This window comes from Passer domesticus, chromosome 7 (genome assembly GCF_036417665.1).
Source record: "Passer domesticus isolate bPasDom1 chromosome 7, bPasDom1.hap1, whole genome shotgun sequence".
NCBI classification, from domain to species: domain Eukaryota; kingdom Metazoa; phylum Chordata; class Aves; order Passeriformes; family Passeridae; genus Passer; species Passer domesticus.
The window spans coordinates 32,790,773-32,814,625 of NC_087480.1; the positions used below are offsets into that span (position 1 = coordinate 32,790,773).

Consider the following 23,853-nt stretch of genomic DNA (forward strand, 5'->3'; position numbering starts at 1 on the left):
AGATATGGAGCAAAAGTCAGGATATGGATTGCAAAGTGCTCTCGTGCAGGGAGAAAACACAGGACAACATGTGAGTCCCAGCACAGGGGGGAGCAGGAAACAGTGTCAGGTGTCCAAATACATTAAAACAGTGAACTCAGTGGTTTTCTGGAGGAGAGTCAGGTTATATAACTGCAAAATTAGATACTGGGACCCAGCTAGAGAAAAGCTCACATATCTCAGAGCAGCTCTTTTGTAGTATAACTGGTTAAGATGTGAAAATATAGAATGGCTTGGTGAGATTTTAGTAGTGGGGTGACTTCCATGCTTTATTCTGCAAATAGTTGAGTCTTTTTAAAATATGTGTGAAGTGCAGTGAGAGAGTTTAAATGCCTGCTGTCAGAAATTTGTTTACTAGAAAGTAGGGCTGGTCTTCATATTATACAAACCAAAGAGATAAGAACTTAAACCTTTTGTCTTTGTGGTTGTGGGTGTATTTCCATGCTGATCACGTGGTGGCATGAGTGCAATATGTGGTCAGTGGGATGATTCCTCCCAAGTTGAAACACAAGCTGATAGGACACCCCTGTGTTTTACAGCTGAGCCTTTGCTCAAGCTTGGTAGCTTTATACACTTTTAAACATGGGGATCTAAAGCTAATTGTTTTCCCTGGTGGTTGTTCCTCAGCAACTTTTGCCAGGAATGTGCTGCTGTAATGACTGGGACTCTGGGAAAGCATGTTATATTTCCTATTTGTTTTAAGCTTCTCTACTGTCATGAAATTTCTAGGATCTTGAGTGGAGGTTGAAAGGGCATAGAAGGGATGGAGTAATATTGAAGGTCTTGTAGTTTGGGTGTGTTTTTTTTGTTTGTTTGTTTGGTTTGTTTGTTTTGTAATGTTGAGTCTGTCATTCCTTGCTGATGCTAATGCACTTGATACAGCTTGGAACTTCCCAGTTCTTCTGTAGAGCTGGAGGAGTTCAAGAGGTGGGAATGCACATGAATCACCTCAAGTCTCCTGAGAGCAGCAGCGGTCTGGAGAAGCTGGTTCAGGGCTTTATAGTCTCCACCTCATCTACCACACAGCATGATCTATGTTGGACCAGATGTTACTGAGAGGGTCTGTGTGACTTGACACAGATGTTATGGAAGCATCTGGAACAGGGCCTCAAAAGTAGAGGGGTTAAAGCATGATTTTGGATGAGAGAACTGTGTCATGTTAATATTGCATTCCAAAGCAGTGAAGAGGCAGGGCTGGTGTTTTAAATTAACATGGGTGTTCTGGAATCATTTACTTCATCCACATTAGCATGCATTCCACTTGTGCTTTGATAAATAGCTCTCTCATCCAGCAGAAATGGCAGGTTTATTTAATGAAGCATGAAATAAATCAGCAGGGGAAATCAAGGGGAAGACACATCACTGACAGCTCCCTTCCCTAATGTCCCCACTTCTCCTTCTTTGAAAAGGAGAGGGAGCTCTAGCAAGAATATTTTGTCAGTGTGTTCATTAGGAGCCTGGATTTTCATTGGGGAAGGGTATCTGATTTCTTCTGTTTTTCAGACAGGTTTAGTGTGTAAGCATCGCTTGGGTGGTGGCTGATTTGTGGATTGACTGACTTGTCTAACACTGAAGAGAGCCAGATCTGGACTTTAGAAACTCCTTTTCAAAGGAAAGACTTTTCTTTGACGTATCCAAGGCAGACTGTGCTGAGGTATCCATGAAATGAATGCCAGCACTTTTTTTTGCCATGGGAAAAACTTGTCCTGGCTGATGCTTGGTGGGCATTGACAAGTTTATCTCATGGTAATCAAAATGTCTTGGTCTTCACTTTGTTTGCTTTGAATGACAGTGCTCCTCAGTCACTGAAAGAGAAACTCCTCGTGTCCTTTGGGTTGTGAAAGCACAGTTGGCCATCTACCCATGGTGGAAGTGTTTTAACTGTGTCACCTGACCCGCATGCTGTTGGCAAAGGCATTCAGCAAAGCCCTGCTGGGGGGGGATTCATCAGGATTAGGTGAACAGGGCAAATGTTTAAGGAAAAGAAAAGGAGGGGAAGCTGCGTGAGGGGTGAATTCTCCTCAGAAGAGGTTGGGAGCCTCTTTCAGCCTGCTGTTGTTTCTCTGCCCAGGTTTCGAGGGGACCGTCTGCGGACACAACGTGGACGACTGCCCCAACCACAAGTGCCTGAACGGGGGTGTCTGCGTGGACGGGGTGAACACCTACAACTGCCGCTGCCCGCCCCAGTGGACAGGTACGTGCAGGGCTGCTGGGGCAGGGGCCAGTGCAACCCTTCAAGGAAAAGCTGTCGGCATCAGAAGCGCCACAGCAAGGGAGAATCTCCGCACGAGTTGCGCTTCTTGGGTGGATTTGCACTTTGTAAATGGAGAAATGTTTTCCAAAAGCACAAAGCGTGGCTTTGCTGTTACAGCTGTGGGCATTTGCTGATACGTGTAGGGGTATTTCTAAGTTGGGGTAATGATCATGTTGATTATAGTAGTGCTGCTGAGAAGCAGGACAAATCTGAAAGGTAGGGGAAAAAGGAGAGAAAAGCAGTGTATATATGGGAAGCTTATGGTTTTGCTACTGTTATTTTCCTGCTTGAGTTATTTTTATCTAGCGTTCTCTGACTAGCAAAGCTCTTTTTGTTTCATAAATGAGTCTGGTTTTACTCTGAGTCTGAAGGGGAAAAAAGCATGAATTTCAAGAAAGTGTTATGCACAATATAAGGAAGCAGCTTACAGGAAACTCAGTGTCGTATTTAGTTGCAAAATGTGTCCATACCTCAAAAATAAACAAACACCTCCGGTTATGGGCTGATTTTTTGAGTCATACTAGTCTTTCTTAGCTGACGCACTTTTTCAGCTGAGTGTGGTTTTGCCCTTATTTGAAAGTCATAGGACAAAAAAAAAGACCTAAAACCAGTTTTTTAAATGCCTTTTTCCTCAGAGAACATTAATTCTGGTTGTAAAAATTTTGTCATTAAATGCAAAGGAGGCTGCCAGTTAAGAACCCTCATTAGCTTAAAACAATTATGTATTCTTAAATGAAGTGAAAACCATGTAAGAGTGAAGTGCTCCACAGCTTGCATAGCTCTTTGAAACTATGTGCAAATAGGAGAAAATGAGTCCTTCCCTCAATGAGCAAGTGTCCTTGCTTCTGTACTACTTCTCCATGTCCTGAAAGCCTGCAGAAAGTGAAACCTGTAGAGGAAAACATGAGAGCTTGGGTGTGGAGACAACAAACCCTTAGTGACCCCTATAGTCTTGCTCCATCCCACAGAAATTATAACCCTTGTTATGATTTCTGGCGCCTGTCAGTAGCAAATTAATCTGTCTTACTCCCAAGCACAGAGGGTGTAATGATCATGAGTATACAGTCTCCAAGGGATTATTCTGGCATCAAAAATTTAGCTTGGCTTACAGGATTTACGTGGATGTCTTCTGTCAGCTAGGGATGATTTCTGCAACTCCCCTGGAAGAGACCTTGGTCTCTCTATCACAAGCTATAGGCTGTGATTCTGTTTGGTTTTGTGGTAGATTGTCTCCCCAATCAATTCTTCGCAATGCAGTTGTGGTGGTTCCCTCTCTGAACCTCTCATGGGTTCTGAGTAGCAATGGGAAAAGTTATGACAGTGTTGTGGCCTTTCTTGTGCCGTCTTTCTCCTCTGTGGATGGCACTTCCAGAAAACCTTGTGTGTGTGAAGGATGCTTCCTTCCAGGGAAACCCTGGAAAGAGAGAGGAGCTCCCCCAGCATGAGGTTCCTGTGGCTCTCTAGCACAGTTTAATGGAATGGGCTTTCTGAGAATTCCTTGTTTATGGTGCAGCTGAGGTTATCAGTGCAGCAGTGGTTTTAGGTGATGGCTTCTCAAGGCTGTTGTCTTTCTAGGATTAGGTCAGTGTGGAAATAAAAATGATCTCACAATTTAGGAAGCAGCAGCTTGGCTGCTTGAACAATGAAGGTTATGGAACTGTCCTGTCTGAAATGCACAGTGCAAGTTTCTATGACTCCTCTCTGTCATCTCAGTAGCAATTTTTGTGAAAGAGGCTTTTTTTTTTTCTTCTGAATGTATTCAAATCCCTTCCCTGCATCTTCAATTAGAGATCAGGGAGGTAAGGAAAGCACTACACATCCAGCTTGGAGACGTGAGAGGTGACACTGAGGCAGGGCACAAACCTGGGAGGATGGATAGAGGACTTCTGCAGTAGTTTGGAGAGAAAGATGATGTTTTTTAAAGGTTGAACTGCAGTTGGTGCTGACAGGAGTATACAATAAAACATCAGTTATTCAGCAGTAAGGAAATGCATAACTGCAGGTCCATCCTTTACACACAGGGGGTTTATAACATTTTAAATCATCTCTAAGGTAAGTAAAGAGGGGAGAGCTGAGCAAGCAACTCTTTTGGAGTCTGTCCTGATAAATGTTATAGCTCAACAGGGCTAAACTGTGAGAGTAAGCACTTCAGAAAAACAAAAGCTTCCAATGAGATCGTGAGGTTAGAGGACATTGTGTAGTGTTTTAAAAAAAAAAATCCCAAATACCCATATCTGTAAGGAAACATTAGCCAAAGATGAAAGATGTTAAATTTTCTAAGAATACCTGACAGTGTAGATGTGCTGTCTTTGTAACAGTCTCTGCTTTGAAATACTTGTCAACTCTTATTGGGGAATATTTGTTTGTAGTTTTAGTCTCAATCTTTGTGCTGTGGGTGATGTTCTCTAGTGTTTATTAATATGGTTGGTGCTTCATGGCACAGAGAAGCAGTCCCATTCCTTGCTAGAAAAATCAAGAAGTTGTACTGCATCTGATCAAGACAAGTTTTGTGTAAAGTAGGATTGAAGCAACCTTTACTGAAACAGAATCTGTCCCAATTCTTTTTGGTAACCATCTGCCTCTTGTAATTCCCTGACAGGTGGTAGGCTGGGCTACATAACTATGCATTTTTTTTTAAAAATACTCTTTTTTTCTGCTTGCTCCTACCCTTTGTGATGCTGTTTGCCTTCAGTCTTATTTCCTGCTCCTCAAACAGAGCTCACTGCTCCTTTTCTGTTGAAGTGCCTGCCTTCTCATTCTCATTTTGCTGTTTTTTCCGGAAAGATAAAATCTTGCCTTTCAAAAACAATGATGTGAAATTCCTGCTGTCACCAGTGGTTTTGTCACCTTCAAAGTTCTCATATTTCTTATGTTTACAGTGATTATCAATCTCATAAATTTCGAACTGGCAGGGCAGTCTCGGGTGTGCTTGGGTGAAACTGCCCCAGATCTTTCCTGTTGCTGAATGCTAACTGATTGTGGGTTTGTTTGAAGATGGCTTTATCTTGTCCCAGGACAGGGCCTTTGTTAGAACCTGTGTGTGTTGGGTCCTTTCAAAGCACAGTGGTGCAGATGTGTGATGGAGCTCCTCCTTTCCTTGGAGACAGTCCTGGATGCTTTTGTGAACGTGTGAAGTCTATTCCCTGTGCATGACAGGCCAGAGAATTTGGTGTAAGTGTGCTTTGAGTCAGTTACCCAAAAATCCTGGCTAATATCAGGATAAAGTGCCATGTGAGGACTGTTTTATGCTGCTGTTCTTCAGCCTCATTGTGGTCTGAGGAGGAATGTCATTACCTTCTCTCCCTGCTCACAGACACTCTTCCCTTTCCCTTAAGCCAGCTCTGGGGTTTGTTGGAGTGTGCCACTTTCTCACTAATCTAGTAAAAAATCCTTTCCAGCTGCTTTTTCTTCCCCCCTTTCTTGCCTTTTATCTTCTTTTTTTTTTTTTTTTTTCCCCCTGGGATCAGGAATTCAAATTCACAGAGCAGTCTCACGGTGAGTGGGTGCAGAGGGAAGTGATGGCAGTCCAGGGCTGAAAGTCATATGGAAGATTAGGGTGTCCCTCTGCACACATGGGGGAACCATCTGAGAATTTAAAGGCTACTCAGTCATTCTAGCTACAATTCATCTAAAGAAACAAAGCAGGTTTAAAATGCACCTGTTGATTCTGTTGACTAACCTGTGCAACTTTGGGTCTAGAAAGATGTCTTGGGTGCCTAAGTGATTATCAGTACTAAATGCTATGAATGCTTATGTTTTTCTTGTATGTCTAAGAAAGACTCCTGCTCCCCTGGAAAGTCTGCAGTGTTTTCGAGGCTCACCATGCATCTGGTTTTGGCCCAAATCATGTTTCAGAAGCAGTGCACAGTTAAGTCTCTTGCACAGTTTGCTGCATCAGAAGCTGGGGGATGAGTCTCTGGCTTTGGGGGACTCTGTGCCACTCTCAAGTGGGTTTTGGAAGATCTGCATTATAGTGCTTCAGATGCAGGCTTGGCCTGCTCACTCCCTTTCATTATTTCTACCCTGTGGCTGGGAAGGCGAGACTCCCATGGCAGTTGTATTTATTTAGGCTTTGTTTTCCCCTGAAAAGAGGGCTCCAGTGAACTGTATATTTTAAAATCTAGGCGACCTTTGTCTCTAAGGGAAGCACACTGTGCTAACAGCTGACTCCACCAAAGAACTCCAGCTTAAGCAGCAAATGTTTGTCTTGAGCAGAAAAGCTCTTCAGGCAGCAGTGCTGTGCTTTTTAATTAAAATAGCTGTTAGCTTGGTCATATGCTCTTAAACACTAGCACAAGGGTTACTTTTTCTGCAGAGCTTTAGGCAGGAATTTTCAAAGTGGGGTGTTAAGAGTTTTATTCCCATTTAATTAGAGTAATATTTGCTCCCTGCCTTGGTTTTCTTTGAAAGTCCCAGTCTTAAACTCTAGGCGCACTGACTTTTCTAAGAAGGGGGATAAACATCAAAAGGCCAATATATAACATTTTAATGTAAGGTCACGTGCTCTGGTATTTTGTTTCTTAAAACTTTCTTTGCCAAATACCACTTTCCTCAGCTTCTGTGTCACCAAAGTACACAGTGACAAGTCATGTTAGTTTAGTGTTCCAAAAATGCTGCCTTCTTGGAGTACTTAAATGTAGAGGAACTAACTCTGACAATGGGTGACATGGATGATAAATATTGAACATGCCAGTCTCCTAAATCATTAAATATACATACTTGCATTTTTACAGAGAGTGTTGATGGTTATGTGCCAGAGGGCCCTGTCAGGGCTGTTCTCTTGTCCCTCCTGGTGATCCTAGATGACGTCCCAAGACCTTTGTGTGAGCTCAGGGAGGCTGGGTCACGCTCCCATGAGAAGTGCCGTCATCTTCCCCAGCAGTGCAGCGGTGATCAGCTTTCTGGTGCCTTCCAAGCTTTATTAAAAAGCAGAGTGGCCTCTTTGGTACTGGCTGGGATCTGTCTCTGCCGAGCTTGATGAGTTGGCTGGTGTCACTGTGGTGGTGTCTCCCAGAGACAGCTCTGACAGAGGCCAAGAGGGATCACGGTTCGCTTTCTTCTGTCATGTTTGAACTGGCAGATACAAAGGGAGCAGGGAGCACGTGGCAGCCTCCAGAGCTGGCAGCTCCAAGCTTGAGTGTACAAATGATTCGAAGTGCTGGACACAAACAGACTTTATCCTTTATGTTGTTGTTTCTCTTGTGGCCCTTGATCTCGGTGTCGTGCGGAGGGGGTGGATTCCAGAGGCATTAAAAGTTACACCCTCAGTCCTTGATCCGGTATGGATTCTGGAACACCTACCACAGCCTCCTGTTTGCTTGGTGCTGCTTTTCATTCCCTGGCCTTGGGTGGGAGGCAGCAGCAATAAAACACCTGAGGTGTGAACAGCTGAGCTGGTCTGATGACAGACTGCCCTCACGCCTTTGGTGCCCTTCCAGCTGGGGAAACTCTCAGCAGTCAGATGTGCCAGATGATCGCTTGTGGAGATGTCCTTGGGTTTTCAGTACCTCTTTTATGTGCTTGGCACTAAAACAAGATGGGCCAGACCCCTCTGGTGAGACTGGGTCGGTGGATGTCTGCTGTGAGACCAGACTAATAGGTAACGCTTGTTACATCTCCAGCTGACTTGTTTCTGGCAGTTTCTGTCCCTTCCCTTGTACTTAAAATGAGGTGATTTGTCTTTGTGTAATTACTGAAGATGGGTTGCTGAGATAGCTTGAGAATATGAAGCTTTCATTGTAAGTTTTGGCTCCTGCTGTCAAATTTTTTTTGCCTTGCAGATCTTTTCACTTGTTTGGTATTTCCCTGATTCACTGGATTTTCCAGAGGAGGTAAAGAGAAGGACAGAGCAGAGAGCAGCTTGGTGATGTGTATTTCCTGTGGGTTACTTCTCTGTCCTGCTGCTGTCCCCAGTCACTTCACCTGCCACCACCATACTAAACCAGTCTGTCATTAGTGCATCAGTTTTAATGAATTTTTAATGACTTGTGTTCTGATCATTTGTATTGCTGCCTCTGAAGAGCTTGGTCAGGACTGCTCTCCCTACCCAGTAGTCTGTGGGGAGTGATTTAGGGCAGTATTTAATGGATCAGGCCGTGCATAAGTCTCTTAAAGCCCAGAGTTTTGTATTTGGGGCTTGTAAAATCCCTTGTAAAAGCCCATTAGTTCCACTGCATGCTTCCCAGTGTGGTTATGAAATTAAACTCTTTTCTCTACCATATTAGCCTAAAATAAACACAGATGCTTGCTGTGCTCATTACAATTATATATTTGTCTTCAAGTATCCAAATTCTATATTAAACTATTAAATTTTATGGTTTCTTTGATGGTATTTGACATCTATTTGAGATCAAATGAAAGCAAAACCAAAACCCCAACACCTAAGGTTTGGGAATGGCTGCTACTGCTTTGCTGCTCTGGAAGAAAGATGCTGTGAGATCCTGGGGAAGGAGTATATTTTTGAGAGCTGAGATGCTTGTTCTTTTAGAAAACTCATGAAAGGTGAAAATAGTTTGCTTCAGTCCTTTTTTCTGGGGGAATGACTGTAAAACTCAAGCAGGGAAGACATTTACTAAACACACATGCGACTCTGGCAGGTGCAAACAGTGCAGTCCATGGAATTCTGTGTGCCTCTGAAGCCATCCTTGGAACTGAAAATATCAGTCTCATTTGCTGGATTGCCTGCAGGGAGGTGTGGAGGTGGCTTTGTTGAAGGGGCTAGAATTTGGATGTGATCCGGGCATCACATTTGAGATCCCTTTTGGTATTGCTTGTTTATTGGGACATTTTAGTCTGGATAAAGACTCTCTCCTTCAGAGAAGTTTGCAGTTCTCTGCTTTGAGATATCTAGTGTCAATAAAGTAAATTATGTAAACAATCAAATATTTTCTTTTGTAGACTGCCATCTTCCCTGCAATAACTGATATATTGCACTCTTTATTAGCTCTCTTTCTCCCTTTGTGGGTAGCAATTTCTTTATAAATAGTCTCCTAGGAAGTTCTTCTCTCCAGTGGTCTGTCAGGCTATGAACTCTACCTCTTTTTTATTCAGAGGTGGTGGCTCCAGTACTGCAAAATGTATTCCTGACAGAGGCTGTGCCATCCCCGTTGCACAACCAGTGTTTGCATTAGTTATTGTTCCTTGCAGTCAAATGTCTGCTCAGCGGTGTTTATTTTGCTGATTAAAGCTGTGATTGAGCAGAGCTCCCTGCTGAGCTCTTCTAGGGAAGCTGGTGTTTCCTCAAGGAGTGCCTAACCCAAACCTTCTGCAGCAAGTCTGCTCGCCTTTGTATTTTGCTTGGTGTTTGTGCCTCAGCCTTGCCTGCTGTTGCACTGCCCAGCAGTGTCACTTGGTTGAATCTGTCTGAAATACCTGGCCTCCTCTTGGAAAAGAGAAATGTTATTTTGTTAAAGCCACCACTGCCTACTGTTTCATCACTTCTAGGTCACTAATTAGACACTCCAGTGCCTGTGTGCATTAAATGTTGCTGAACTGTTTCAAGGAGTATGGATAGTTCTGTGGGTTATGGATTGAACTGAATGCTTTTACAAATACATAATGCAGAAACATGGGAGCTGGAGTATTTTTCATAGATACCATTTTCCTGGAAGGCTCAATGGTTCCATGCAATTTTTCCCTTTCTGTTTGCCAAGAAGGCTCACACAGGAGCATGAGGAAACTGAGCTTTGAGCTGCTGGATGCATGTTGGGTTACACTGTCAATGCAGGCATTTTTCTTGCATTGCAAGAGAGAACTGGACAGAGGAGTGTCCTTCTCCAGCCAGCAGTGGCCTGCCAGCTGGCATCCTCCATGTGCACACGTGTGGTTGGAGAGGGGAAGAAACTGCCTGGTCCTTTGGAGTGTGGCACTGATGACCTTCTGCCACGATTAGATTTGGTCATGTATACAAATAGTGTTCCTTATCTCTTAGCCCCTTCTTGAGTCTTGATAAGGTGCCATTCACTTTCTCACTTAGTAGCCTTTGAAACTTGGATTAAAAATACAAACTGTTCTAATGAGCCATGCCTTTTTGAGCTACACTGGTTGTATTCAAAACCCATACAGCAATCTTTGGAATACTTCATGAATTAAACTACTCTTTCAAAGAGTTTTTGTCTAGATGTGGTTTATAGTTCCCAGGTAGCCCTTTCAGGAGAGCTAGTGACCTCCTCCCTGTGTGCTGTGTCTGACATAAGTGACAAACTTCTTGAGCTACGGAGTGGATGAAGACATAAAAGCTTCTTGAAACCTGATGCTCCTTTTCCAGTGAGTCTCTTAAGACCTCAAGCACCAGTTTGTGATTCTCAGCAAGTTGCCTTTCCAGTATCACTAAACTGGTAAGATGTTCTGACTTCCAGTTCAGTCTGAGCCCAGTACTGGGATGGTTGTGATTTTGAGAGAAATGGGATATTGCCATCTCCTCTCAGCTCAGTTTTCAAGGAGCTGATATTTTTTTTTTTCAGGAAAGTATTTGCACCCTTTGCCCTACAAAATGTTTTTAGTGATTAAACTGTATTAGATCTGCTGTCAGGAGCTTTAGCCTCTGATATTCCAGCTGTGCATCGGCAGACTTTCCTGCTGTTAAGAGGCCAAGAAAATGTTCTCCTTTTTGGAAAGTGTTCTTCCAAAGATGAAGTCCTCTGCTTGAACTGTCTGAGGGTCCTGCATTAGGCTACAGGATCAATGCAGGTGGAGTTGAGGTTAATGCAAGCCCTCTGAGGTTTGGTAGAATCAGCTTTTTGGAGATGTCTGGTGCTGCTTTCCAGGGTGGCTGTTTCACTGGCTGCTTTGTTCAAGCTAATGCTCCTCACTTTCGGTGTAGCATTGTTCTAATTTTGTCTGCTGCTTTACCTGTATAAATCAGGCTTTTTCTTTCCAACATAAAGAAGGAGAAGGGCTGGCTGTTTCTCATCAATGAGATCTGGTACAACTACTTGAGGGAGGCCTTGAACCCTGTGTCTGCCAAAAGAGAAGCTCCTGGAGTTCCTTGCAGTTCCTGAGGCTCTGGAAATGGGAGCAATCAAAGCAGCAAACATGTCTGACTTACTCCATATGGCTTTTCTGAGGGGAAATATGCAGGAAGTAACTTAGTTTCATAGTGGGCAAAAAGTGCTAAGAGTTGAATGCTGTTCCCTTTTTCTACTTCTAGTTTTCAATTTTGAAATACCACATGGACTTGCTGTTTACTTTGTACAAGGTCACTTAGAACCTGAGTCGGCATTTTACTGATTTCCCAGGCTCTGCAAATATCAAGGTCAGGCTAGGTTTTCATTACCTTCTTGGAGTAAGTTGTGTTTCCTTTCTTTTTGTCTTTTATGTCTGTTTCCCCATTTCCATCAAAATATTGTACTGTAAGTTTATTCACACTTCAGTAGTTCAGCCTATGTTTACTGTGTGTCTTTTAGAAATGTAATTGAAACTAGTGAGAGCACAAGGAAAGAAATACCTGCACAAACACACAGCTAGATGAATTAACATTCAGTGGTTGTAGCATTCAGAAGTGGCTTGGGCTATGGACATGTGCATTACACTGTGCAGTTTGTACAATCCATAATGGACTTTGCCCTTGGAAGTTGAATTTCTGTTTTGCGAATGAAAGACTTGATTCTTCCTAAAACTCTTAACAAGCAGAAAACAAACTTGCCAGCTACATGGCTACAAATAAATATATTTATTTTGTTACAGTTAAGACAAAGCAGCATGTCATAATTAAATTGTTTCAGAAATGAGAACTCTTTCCGCTTTATTTTAAATCTAACTAACCTGGTAGAGAGAAGTCTTCAATAAGGAACAAGATATTTTCATTAAAATATTCAATAGTAAAATGCAATAGTTAATTGTTCATTTATGCCTCTTAATATATTGAATTGGATTTCCTTTGTTTTTAAAACAAATTGCATTAAGGTGCAGCTATGATTCATAGTCATAATTAAACACAGATACAATTGTATTGCAAGAGGGGCATTAGAAATTGGAGAAGCCAAGTGAGACCAGATTCAAGGAGCTCAGATCTGGCATATCTTTAAAATACAGTTCACATTCTTGTAGAAGTTTAAGGTCTGTGTTCTTCTCTTGTGGAGACATTGATGAACCTTTTAAAAGTTTGTTTTAGTTTAGGGCTGCAGAAAAATGGAATAGCCAAGAACATAGGGTTATTGCAAGGACATCAATGATGTCACTTGGTGCTGTCCTTGCTAGAAGCAGAGAGTGAGTACTAGTAAAAAAAAAACTAAAACAAGGCCTAGGTGTTGGGTATTACCAATGACACTCGAAATGGGAAGTCAGAACCAAGCCCTGATAGTTTATATGGGTGATTAGTCAGCCCATCTTTGCTTAAAAAAAATCACAAACAACAACAAAAAACATTCCCCGACAGCAAAAAAGATACAAATTAACAGCACGTACTCCCATGCTCAATCGCCCTTGCCAAAAGCCCAGAGAATGCTATATTTTGTATATGGAGTTGTGGCATTTTCTATATGGAGTTGTGGCATTTTGTATATTTAGTTCTGTTCAGCCAGTCAAAAGGCAAATGATCTTTTGAGGCACCACCCTGTGGAGTGCTATGGCTGAAAACCTCTTCGTGCTTTGGTGGCAGCAGCTCAGGCTGGCTGAGCCAAAAGGATGTGAGCGCTGTGAGGCCTCCTCAGAGAGGGAGTGCTTTGATCTGGGCTGGGCCCCCTCCAAGAACAGAAGGAAAATCACTTTTACAATAAGCAAATAACGTCTTGATTATTTTTTCCTGACGGGAGTGGATTGTGTTGAGCTGCGCGATACGCGTGGCTGCTCAGAGCCAGCCCCGGCTCTCTGACTCTTTCCAGGGTGGCCACTGATAAGCCAGCACTGAGAGCTCCTGAACAAACCACTTGTAGTGTGACAAATGCATGCTTGATTTGTTCATAATGCACAGAGGTGTTTTGCAGATAACAATAGCAAGGGATCAAGTTCTCTCCAACTCTTTCGCTGAGCAAACTGGGAATTGAAGATTAATTCTGGAAACTCTACTGTAATTATCATGGCTGTCAAAATTTTGTTATGGTTTTCCAAGTGATAAAATTGTTGTTGTGGAGTAGTCCTACCAAAGAATGGAACATAGGCACAGAACGCAATTGTGCAACTTATTCAACTTATTCTTTTAATCATTTTATTTCTTTGCCCCTAAGTGGGAAAAAAAATAATTCCAAGTCTCACAGGATCAAAGGCTAGGATGTATCTAAGTACTTTGAAAACAAAAGGAATCATGAGTGTAGTAGATGGAGATGGTTACATTTGGACGCTTTTGGATTCCTGCTCAGGATAAATGTTTGTTTGGTGTATTGGAGGAGGGTGTGTCTGTGCTCTTGCATCATTATTTCTGTGCAATTAATAAACAATGTGACTTACCAACATCTGATAACTATTTTTAATTTGGAAAGCCTGAATAAACTGGAGCCCAGGTGCATTGGCAGAGAAAACTTGTGGCCTGCTCTTGAATTTCTTATTCTTGGAATACCAGGGGAATTCCATGCAAATGTAAATGTGCAGCAGATAGAATAGCTGGGGAAGAGAAATCTTGTGGTAGAAGCACATTTACTGAAGAGCGTTGAAACAAATAACAGAAGACCAGTGCTGCTGGAAGCCAGTGAGAGATGGTGTCAGCTGGGCAAGAGGGGAAGGTCACATCAAACAAATCAAATCTCGCTCTCTGACAAAGGGCCATTTTCTGATGCTGTGTGTATCCTATCAATGTTTTAGGAAGGGTGGCAAAAGCAAGTTACCAAGAAGTGTTAAAAAAAAAAAGGCAAACTTGCAGTGCTTAGAGAGTTTTTAATGTAACTGAAAGGAGAGAAATAGTTTATCAAGAAGAAGATTGTGGACTGTGACCAGTACTCTGTGGTTGCACATGTGTACCCATATGCCAGCCTGGGAAGAAAAGGGCTGGTGCTCGTGAGGTTTTATCTGCTCAGGAAACTCAAAATTACTTGAAACTTCAGCTAAACAATTTTGGCTTAAAAGTAAACTATGCAACTTTAATGGGGAAGATGAATAATTGTTGAAGCAAAATATTATTGCAAGTGGTAGGTTCTCCAGATTTTGATGTAAAAGCAAGATGGACTTCAGAAAAAAAACCCCAACTTCACTAAATGTGAATTGCAGAGCTTTCTATAGATGTGTCTGTAAAGTTCAGCATCCTCTGAAAATCATTTCATTCTTACTGGTCCTTTGGTCCTTTTCCTTAAATCTCCCTGAGAGTGTACATTTGTTTTCTTCTCTCTAATATCTCCAGTAAGAACATTTCTAGACTACTTATTTTGTTACTGGAAAAAAAAAAAAAAAAGAAAAAAATGTCTCAACAACCAAGAAACCCCCAAGTATTTGTGGTTGTCTGTACAATACCTGGGGCAAGGCAAATTAATATTTCAGCTGGAAGAGTTTTAAGAATTCTGTTCTTCCTCACTGAGTAATCATCATTGAATAATTATACAGGAAAGAATTAAGTTCTCCTGACAGGTGTGACCTTGCTGCTGACCTATTGATTCTCTTTGGCCAAGATTTTCTTGTCATGCCATCTTTTCTCTTAGTCCCTCTGGCTGCCCTGCAGGCAGCCCTTCGTTCTTTTTGCTTCTCACCTCCTCGCAGATGTATCTCCAATGTGCTGCAGGCTGCCTGCCGGCTCTTGCACTGTGTGTGTTTAAAGTCACTATTTTTAAAATCATTCTTTCAAAGTCATTTGCAGCCCAGCTCCTGCTTTGGGGTCGTTTAGGAATGCTGGTTGTCTTTGCCTGATTTGATGACAGTGCTGTGGAAGTTCTGGCACTGGAGGTTGCTGAATTGAGGAGCAGCAATCAGGGGACTGAAGCATTCCCTTTGGTCACATTGTCTGTGCAAGAACCTCTGTGAGTCCGAGCATTTGAGGTGCCATTAAACCTGCTTGTTTCTGTGCCCCAGGCCAGTTTTGCACCGAGGATGTGGATGAATGCCAGCTCCAGCCCAATGCCTGCCAGAACGGGGGCACCTGCACCAACCACAACGGGGGCTATGCCTGCGTCTGTGTCAACGGCTGGAGCGGGGACGACTGCAGCAAGAACATCGACGACTGCTTCACTGCCTCCTGTGCCAATGGCTCCACCTGCATCGACAGGGTGGCTTCCTTCTCCTGCATCTGTCCAGAGGGGAAGGCAGGTGAGGGCGCATGACTTGCACAAGTCTGGCACTGGGGTTTATGCTCTTGTTTAAAGCGGTGTGGGTTTTTTATGCACTTCGCCACCAGGAGGGAAAGCACTGTCTGTGAGCAAAGAGCTGTTAAACCCCTCTAGCCTGGGACAAAGAAATATTTGTGCCAGACTAGAAGACAACCTTAGTACAATTTAGGTTGCAAGGAAAAATCTTTTTCTAGCCCTTAGCAGAATCTGTATTTGCTTGAGAAGTTGCACATGAGTGTGACTTGCTCTATGGTTATTATAATTATTGTCTGAATCCAGAAAGCAAATGTAGATATTTTTACATGATTGTGTTTAGGACCTGTGCGTCCTAACTGGTATAGTGGAAAATTTTCTGGTTTAGGTTAGATGAAAGTGTATCTCCTGACTACATGGAAATAAAAGTGATCTGCATATCTGAATTAAAGTGAACTTCATGTGCACCTTTTCAGATGTCAGAAAAATTATCATGCTGCTTTGAGAGAAGAATTAGTTAACTGCTCCAAGGCTGAGATTTTGATAATGGTCAGCCATTTTCCTGCTTCAGAAGTGCTGGAGACGCCTCTAAAGTAACATAATTTGTATTTAAATATGGTGTTCTATAAGTGTGTGATGAATTCCCTATGGTGGCTCATGGGCTCAGGCCTGTAAGATATTTACTCAAGTTTCTCACTGTGGCAGTCTCTATCTGAAATACCAGGACACAGAATTTATGTAAAATACAGTTTGACTGCTGTGTCTCTCTATTTTAATAAACTCTTGGATGCTTCTTTAGGTCTTCTGTGCCACTTGGATGATGCCTGTGTTAGCAATCCATGCCAGAAAGGTGCTCTCTGTGACACCAACCCTGTGAATGGAAACTACATCTGCACCTGTCCCCAGGGCCATAAGGGAGCAGACTGCACTGAGGATGTGGATGAATGTGCAATGGGTGAGTTCCTGTTTGCTCTCTGTGAGTGAAGGAATACACATTTTGTCATAGCTTCTCCATATACTTGTGACTACTTCTGTGCCCTCCCCCTTCCTTTTCAGTGTCTTGAGATGCATTTTAAAGCTTGTGTGAGACCTGGGGGAAAGAGATGAGCTGGAATAGTTGTCCATGTTTGAGCTGGAATACGAAAATCAGGGGGATTCTTGAGCAAGAGGGCTTTAGCACTGTGTGGGGAGTGCCTGCAAACAGATGTGATAATTAAGCTGTCCCTTAGAACTGCAATGAAAGCACGGCAGTTCGTGTGGGAGCTGTTGCAGCTATGGCCTGGGTAGGAATATATCAAGGCTCTTTGACAGCCAGAATATGGCTGGATCTTTTGAGTGCCTTCCAAGACTGGTGACCACGTGGGCTTTTAAAGCTGTAGTTCTCTGATAGCATGCTGTTGTGTTGTTTTGGGGATTAACTGGACTCTTAGAGACTTACTTACAGTTTTGTGAGTGCTCGTTCATGCTTCTAGAGAGTGATGCGTGAAGGTAATGCCTAACCAGCACATGGAAGGGTTGGAAAGAAGCACTTCTTTGAATTTCCTTCCTCAGTCTGCCTTGGACAAGAGTGCTGTTCCCTTTTGAGAACACAAGAAGGACAAGTTTGGATGTTTTGTGGCTGTGGCGGCATCTTGTCGGCCTCAGGAATGAAGTAAATGTAAAATGTGATCTGGAAATAAAGCCTTAAAAACATTTAGTTCTCTAATCCCTGCTAGCTGATACTTTACTCTTAAGAGCTGTCGCTAGTAATATGGAGCAGAGTTACTCCTCTGGCCCCTGATGGTGACAGCAATCCTTCTTTTTGTCCCTGACAGACAGGAAACTGCCACTGTTTTCTTCAGTGGCCTTGCCCCAGCGGGATGAACAATCTTTCCCCAACATTACTTGCCAGAAAGGAATGCCCATGAAAAGACCACGACTAATAAAGAATGCTGTGGCTTTCCTGCTCTGGGGAGAGGTTTTGACACACACCCGTCTTCACTTTCCTTGCAGCAAACAGCAATCCCTGTGAGCACGCCGGGAAATGCGTCAACACCGAGGGCTCTTTCCACTGTGAGTGTCTGAAGGGCTACACGGGACCTCGCTGTGAGATGGACATCAATGAGTGCCACTCAAACCCGTGCCAGAACGATGCCACCTGCCTGGATAAAATTGGAGGATTCACGTGTCTCTGCATGCCAGGTGAGGCAGTTCTGACAAAGTGGGACTTGCAGCATGGGAAGAGAGCAGGAGGCAGAGCTCAGGGAGGGCTGCCAGCTCTGCTCACGTGGAGCACAAAGCTGCAAAGGGCTGAGGCTAAATGGTGGCAGAGAGCCTGCTGTGGTGGCACCAGCCAGGTGGACCTGGCATTTGTGTGTGGGAGGGAGAAAGCAATTAGAGGGCTGAGAAAGAAACCAGTCTCTGCATCAGCAAGGAAGTTAGCCTTCTGAGCTGAGCATGTGTGAAAGTGTTTGTTACTACACCTGGTAAAGTGCATGTGCAGAGTCTTCTCTTCGGGAAAGCAAAGCAGGTGCAACCTTTAAAAGAGTGACTGTGTTTTGAGGTACGCATATGATGATTTTGGATAATGGTGTTTGGGGTTTTTCTTTGCTTAAAATACCCCAAATAATGTGAGCTCCCATTGAACTGAGGAAGTCATTGTAAAAAAAGCTACTCAATTGAAATTGCACTTGTAAAACTTGCATGGCCAATGTAACCAATGACCAATGTTAGACTTCTGTTGTGCCCTCTGATAGAAATGGGTGAAAAAACAAAAGGATGCAAGTTCGCAGTTGCGCAGACTTATGAAGTACTAAAAACATAAATATAAATAAAGAATTGTGACCCCTGCAGGAGATCAGATGATACCCTGACAATTAGAATGAGTTTTTATTAATATAGTATTTATTAATATATAGTATGTTTTGAAAGGTGGAACAGGAAAGGCTAGTACCAAGTATTTCACCCTTCTTAATGTTTTTCTTGTACTCTACCATTAGCTAAAAGCCCTTGAGCTAAAACTATCTGTTGTATTTGTTTATATACCTTTTACAAAGTAATTAACATAACCCCTTCTCAAGTGGAAGAAAACATTAGATGTGAATTCAGCTTTGACTTCTGCTATTGCTGGTTAGGTGAGCATCTTCAGCAACAGTGAAACCTACACAATCGGCATCCCTTTTTAGCCTCTGGTGTGTGTTCTTACTTCATAGTTTCTGTCCAGACTGCAAACTTGCAATCAAACTCAGCTTAGACTTTCAGCACTGATATAAGAGGCAGTTACACTCTCAAGGGCACTTTCTACAGCCTTTAGTCACCTCTTCTTACTTATTTTTATTTTTTAACAGGTTTTAAAGGAGTTCACTGTGAAGAAGATATTGATGAATGCCTAAGTAATCCCTGTGTGAACAATGGAGTGTGTCTTGATAAAGTCAACCGCTTCCTCTGTGTCTGTCCTCCTGGTGAGTTCTCATTTCTGGAAGCTTTTCCTGCTTCACCCTACCAAGAACTGCACAGATCTTGTGGGTGAAATGTTTCTTGTGAGTTTCTGCTGTTCTTAGGGCAGTGAGTGAGCGAGTTGCAGTCACTATGAAATCAGAATAGTTTCATGTTGGTTGCAATAATATTGTTCCTGTAACTGGGTAAGCACCGACAAACACACACTTGGGCAGCTGGCAACACGAGCTTCTCTTGTTGTGGAAACTATAGTGAGATTCTCAGCACATTTTAAAGATCAGACCCTCTGCACATTTTTGTCTTTTTCTGAGCTTTTTAGGCAGAAGATGGTTTTGCATCAGTATAGTTTATGGTGCTTGCATGAGGAGTGAAATTAATTTGGCTCCACTAGAAAAGAAAAAGAGCTGAGCTGAGGGATCAATGTTAGCTGTAGAGTGAACATCACCTGTTTTCTTCATGGCTTACAAGAAATTTTGAGTTCAGAATTTACATGACAAAAGCCTACTCTGCATCCCTTCTTATTGACTAATGATGTTCAGGCTCTTGCTTTGGTTCCTTCCTCCAAGAAGAATTCCTCATGTTTTTTTCCCCTCAAACTGCCCAAGGATCTGCATCACCTGACATCACCTGTCAGTACTTTGGCTATTTCAAGAACTGTTTTGAAAGTTCCAGTACTATTTTGCAGCACATTCCACACTGCTGTAGTAATTCTAGTCTGAAGGCTCTAGTGATGTATGCACTGTTGTTTTATTTTTAGCCACTTCCTTTGATTGCCTTAAAGATTTTTATTAGTGGGCTCTCAGCTTTACAGGCGGGCATACTGTCCAGTGGTGGGACACCACTTGAGCTCCATCTGCTTTATTTCTCTCTGGCTTGGCCATCTCAGTTTTCAGGCTGACCTGGAGGACAGAACCTTTGGAGGGTGGGTTGCAGTGCACGCAGGGCGTGGTGCCTGTGCTTCATGATGCCACTGAGTGTAGATTGGCTGAACTTCTGTTGGGGTGGGCTTGGGGATTGGAGGGGTAATTCCTGACCGTGCAGCTGCCTAGATGAGCTCCTTACAGTGTCTTCCACGTGTTTGTGCTCCTTTCAGGATTCAGTGGGGCCGTGTGCCAGATTGACATAGACGACTGTTCCAGCACGCCGTGTCTCAATGGAGCCAAATGCATTGACCGCCCCAACGGCTACGACTGCCAGTGTGCCACAGGTCAGTCTGGTGTTCAGAGCCCCTGGCTGCAGAGAACAAGGAACCTAGATACATGAAAGGCTGGTCTCAAAGATGTCGCTGTTTTTTCTTTCTTTCTCTGAAATGCTGCTTGTTTGTTGCAGAGCTTTGTCCACTCCTTTGTGCAGGGAGTAGTATTTAAGTAGAGGAAGCCTTTCACTTGTGGCAGTTCACAGTTGATGGGAGTTCTGGCCTCCCTCTTTCAGCACCATCTTTTGCTTCCCAGAAGATGACAGCTTCTTCTCTATTAGCTATGGAATACACATATGGGAAAACATCAGTGTGAAAGCTCTTTTCTGGGGTTTACCTCCCTCTCTCCCAAGACAGATTATATCGTGTGCACTTGAAAAACAAGAGATGGGCAGAGCAGTGCTGCTGTGCATTCTGATTTCTGTTGCATCTGGCTATTTTATGTCAAAAGGCTAAGATTGAAATGCAGTAACAGTCATGGAAGAAATTCTGCTCAAAATTTGAGTGGAAATTATTTTAAATGATTTGTCAGGTACCACACAGAAATTTTGGCAGAGCTGTGGCCAGAACTCAGGTGGTTTTTAATGCCTGGTGAATTACATATTCAGAAGCGTCAGGTTTAATTATAGGATTTTCTTATCTTCAGACCTCCAGGGGTGATGTAGATATGTTTTTATCTTCATTTTTACATCTGGTCAAATAAGAGGGTTAAGAGCTGTTATATTCTAATTCTCAGTGAGGAGCTACGCTTGCTTGCTTTCAGGTCCCTGATACACTGCCCATGATACAGATTCAGGTATGAAATGCCTTGGCTTTAGCTCTTCCATTAGGGAAGAAGCTGAACAATTCCTGGAGCTGTCTTAGTCCCAGTAATGTGCAGTGAGGTTGGTTAGCTTTATGTGCAAATTTTCTCATTTTGAATCATTCCAATAATCAAATTATTTAGGCAAATTTGACTTCACTGCACAGAATGTAGCAGAGTTTAGCCTAAAAATAGCCTGGTTTTTCTCACATGTGGTCTCCACCATTCTCAAAGTTCTTGAAGAGGCATTGAATTTGTTGGAAGAAGGAGAATGCAGTAGTTCTGACCAGGAGAGGAATAATTACTGTGGTCAGAATTTTCCTTTTTGACTACTTCATGTGACAAACCAAGCAGACACTTGCAAAAAGAAGGAAAAGCTCAAATCTTCTCTAAACTTGGAAACTGTTTTAGTCTTTCTCAGGCTGGGGTGTGTTCTGGTTGCTTTTGTTCACTGAGACTGCAGAGCTTACCAGGCCTGGGGTGGGTTTGGGTAGTGTAGAGGAGGACAGTGTGGAGAGCTGTGCCTTGAAAAGCAAGTTCTGAATTTGGCACCAAAACTGCATAAATCACTTCAATACAGAAATTCTAGGTATCCCACCTGAGGAGGGAAGGCAGTTGCTTCCATGAAGGTAAATAATGTCATGGAGCATTTTCAGGCTGAAAGCAACCAAATGCATGTTACTGAAGCAGCAGTTCTTAGTAAAATCTGTGGTTAAATATTTCACTGAAAATGGAAGAGGGATGCTGTATTAGGGCTGTTTTCCATCCTGTCTGAAGGATTATCATATTCTATATTAAAATGTTTTTTTCCTAGTCTAACTCTTGTCTGCAAAAAGGGAAATCGTGTTTTGGTGAGGTATGTTCAGTTAAGAGATCCAGAAACATTCCTGATCTCTGAGTGGCTCAGTTGAGCTGTAATAGCAGGCAAGGTAATGACTTTTGAATGAATGTGTGCTAAGTATTATATTTAGTACTAACAGCCTTCTGTAAGACTGAAATGTGGAATTCTTCCTGGGGCAGGAAGTTACTGGACAATAATGTTTGAGTATGTTCTTGCTCTGCTAATCTCATGGTCTGAGGGATGTGGTGTTCCCTGAACGGTAATCGCCAGCTGCCGACGTGATTGAAAACTGCAAAATGTTTGGCCAAATGCTGTACAGATAGCTCTATTTACTGCTTGCTTTTTGTCTTTTCTTTCCCTTCCGGCATTATTCCACTTCTCCTTCCCAGTGGTAGATCATGGCTTTTCTTTTCTTGGGTTGTTTCAGGTCTTTCCTCTTTTATTTGTGTCTGCCCTCTTTTTTTTTTTCCCCTCTGCCACCATTTGTCCCCTTATCAGTTTGTTTTTCCTCCTTCCCTAACATCTTTTTATATCCATCTCTCTAACTAGCTTCCCTTCCCTCTCCCCACCCACTTCCACACCCATTCATCCAAGCATACGTTCGCAGAACTTGGAAATGTTAGCCGTCACCTGGTATGTTTGACCACAGAAATAACCACAAACCTGTATGAAAAATGGGGAGCCTCTTATCCACTTGTAATACTCAGGTGAGAACCACTCTTCAGCTGTTGAAATTCCCTGCAGCTTGGTTTGTATCAGTCTCCAGTTGGTGTCTTGAAATCTCAAGTTCTGCCTTCCTGATCTTCAGCTGCTGGAAGGCAGTGTGTTGCTCCAAAACCTCAGCTCTGAAAAAAAATTATTTGAAATCTTCCCTGTCTTATATAGCTCTGCTCCATCATGGAGAGCAGGGCTCTTGAGGGACTTGTTTGCTGCCCTTACCTTCCTGAGCCCTCTAGCCCTTTTAGTGCATAGGTTCTGTCCCTCTCTGTTGCTCAGGATGTTTCCCAGCTGAAGCAGAATGAAACAGGCCAAATTGCTGCTTGTTTCATTGCTCCTAACCAAGAGGTTGCATGCAGCCTGCAATGAGTTTGCAGTTGGTGCTTGATTGCAGTTACTGAAAAGTTTCCCAGTGAAGGAGGCAAGAAACTTTCTAATAAGCTGAGCTGCAGCAGCTTTGACATGAGCCAAGGGAGTTCCCTTGGGAAGGCTGCAGCAATCTTTGCAGTAATTTCTCATCCTAACAAGGTCAGCCCCACTCTGTCCCCCTGTTACTGTACAGAAGAAATAATGGCAGGAGTGTGCCTTCAGACAGTTTATACAGATGCAAGTAATTATTTCTGATGGAGATTTAGATGTTTCCTCTCATGGCTACTGTTCCAAATAAACTGAAGGTGACCACTTCCAGTGCCAGGGTTCTCTGTGCATGCTGTGAACAGTGGAGAGTGTTGTGTTCCAGGGCTGAAAATGAGTTGAGGTGCCCAGTTACCCTTTGTGCTCTCTGCCACTTTGCTGATTCTTGATACAATTCTTTCTATACCTGCATTATATTCACTGCAGCATCCTACCTAAGTGAACTCCTTACTTATGGCTTTTCCTCAGGTTTTACTGGCTTTCTGTGTGAGGAGAACATCAACAACTGTCATCCTGATCCCTGCCACCATGGGGAATGCCAGGATGGCATTGATTCATACAGATGCATCTGCAACCCTGGCTACACGGGTGTCATATGCAGTGAGCAGATCGACGAGTGCCACAGCAATCCTTGCCTCCATCAAGGGCGCTGCATCGACCTCGTCAATGGCTACCAGTGCAACTGCTTGCTGGGCACCTCAGGTGTGTAAAACACCAGTGGAAGGCTTGGATTCAAGCAGAATTCAAGCATGTAATTATTTCTTGCCTCTGCTCTGGTGTGTGCTAAGTTGAGAGTATCGTTTTCACATTGCTTTTCCATGCTGAACTTTGGTGTGTTTGTGTGGATTGCCCAACCCTCACTGGTGCTGCAACTGATCTTGGGAGAATTTGCTTCCTCTTTACTCCATAAAAATCAGACCTGCAGAAAAATTAGGCATAGTGTTCAAAATGTTTATGCCTCTGTTTAAATATTTAGTACAAGTTCAGGGTCATATTTAGTCA

General features: G+C 43.0%; 1 protein-coding gene across 3 annotated transcripts in view; it reads left to right on the forward strand.

The window, feature by feature from the left end:
* NOTCH2 (notch receptor 2) overlaps positions 1 to 23,853 on the forward strand; it is an 82,458-nt gene that overhangs the window by 24,170 nt on the left and 34,435 nt on the right. For 2 of the 3 annotated variants that reach the window (XM_064427486.1, XM_064427485.1), the window contains exons 5-11: positions 2,111 to 2,233; positions 15,221 to 15,454; positions 16,247 to 16,402; positions 17,440 to 17,628; positions 18,774 to 18,887; positions 19,976 to 20,089; positions 23,320 to 23,553. In XM_064427486.1, the coding sequence (XP_064283556.1) occupies positions 2,111 to 2,233; positions 15,221 to 15,454; positions 16,247 to 16,402; positions 17,440 to 17,628; positions 18,774 to 18,887; positions 19,976 to 20,089; positions 23,320 to 23,553 (1,164 nt within the window). Of the gene's footprint in view, positions 1 to 2,110; positions 2,234 to 15,220; positions 15,455 to 16,246; positions 16,403 to 17,439; positions 17,629 to 18,773; positions 18,888 to 19,975; positions 20,090 to 22,109; positions 22,428 to 23,319; positions 23,554 to 23,853 lie in introns of those variants that run through there. The other variant, XR_010366011.1, reaches the window with a different exon arrangement.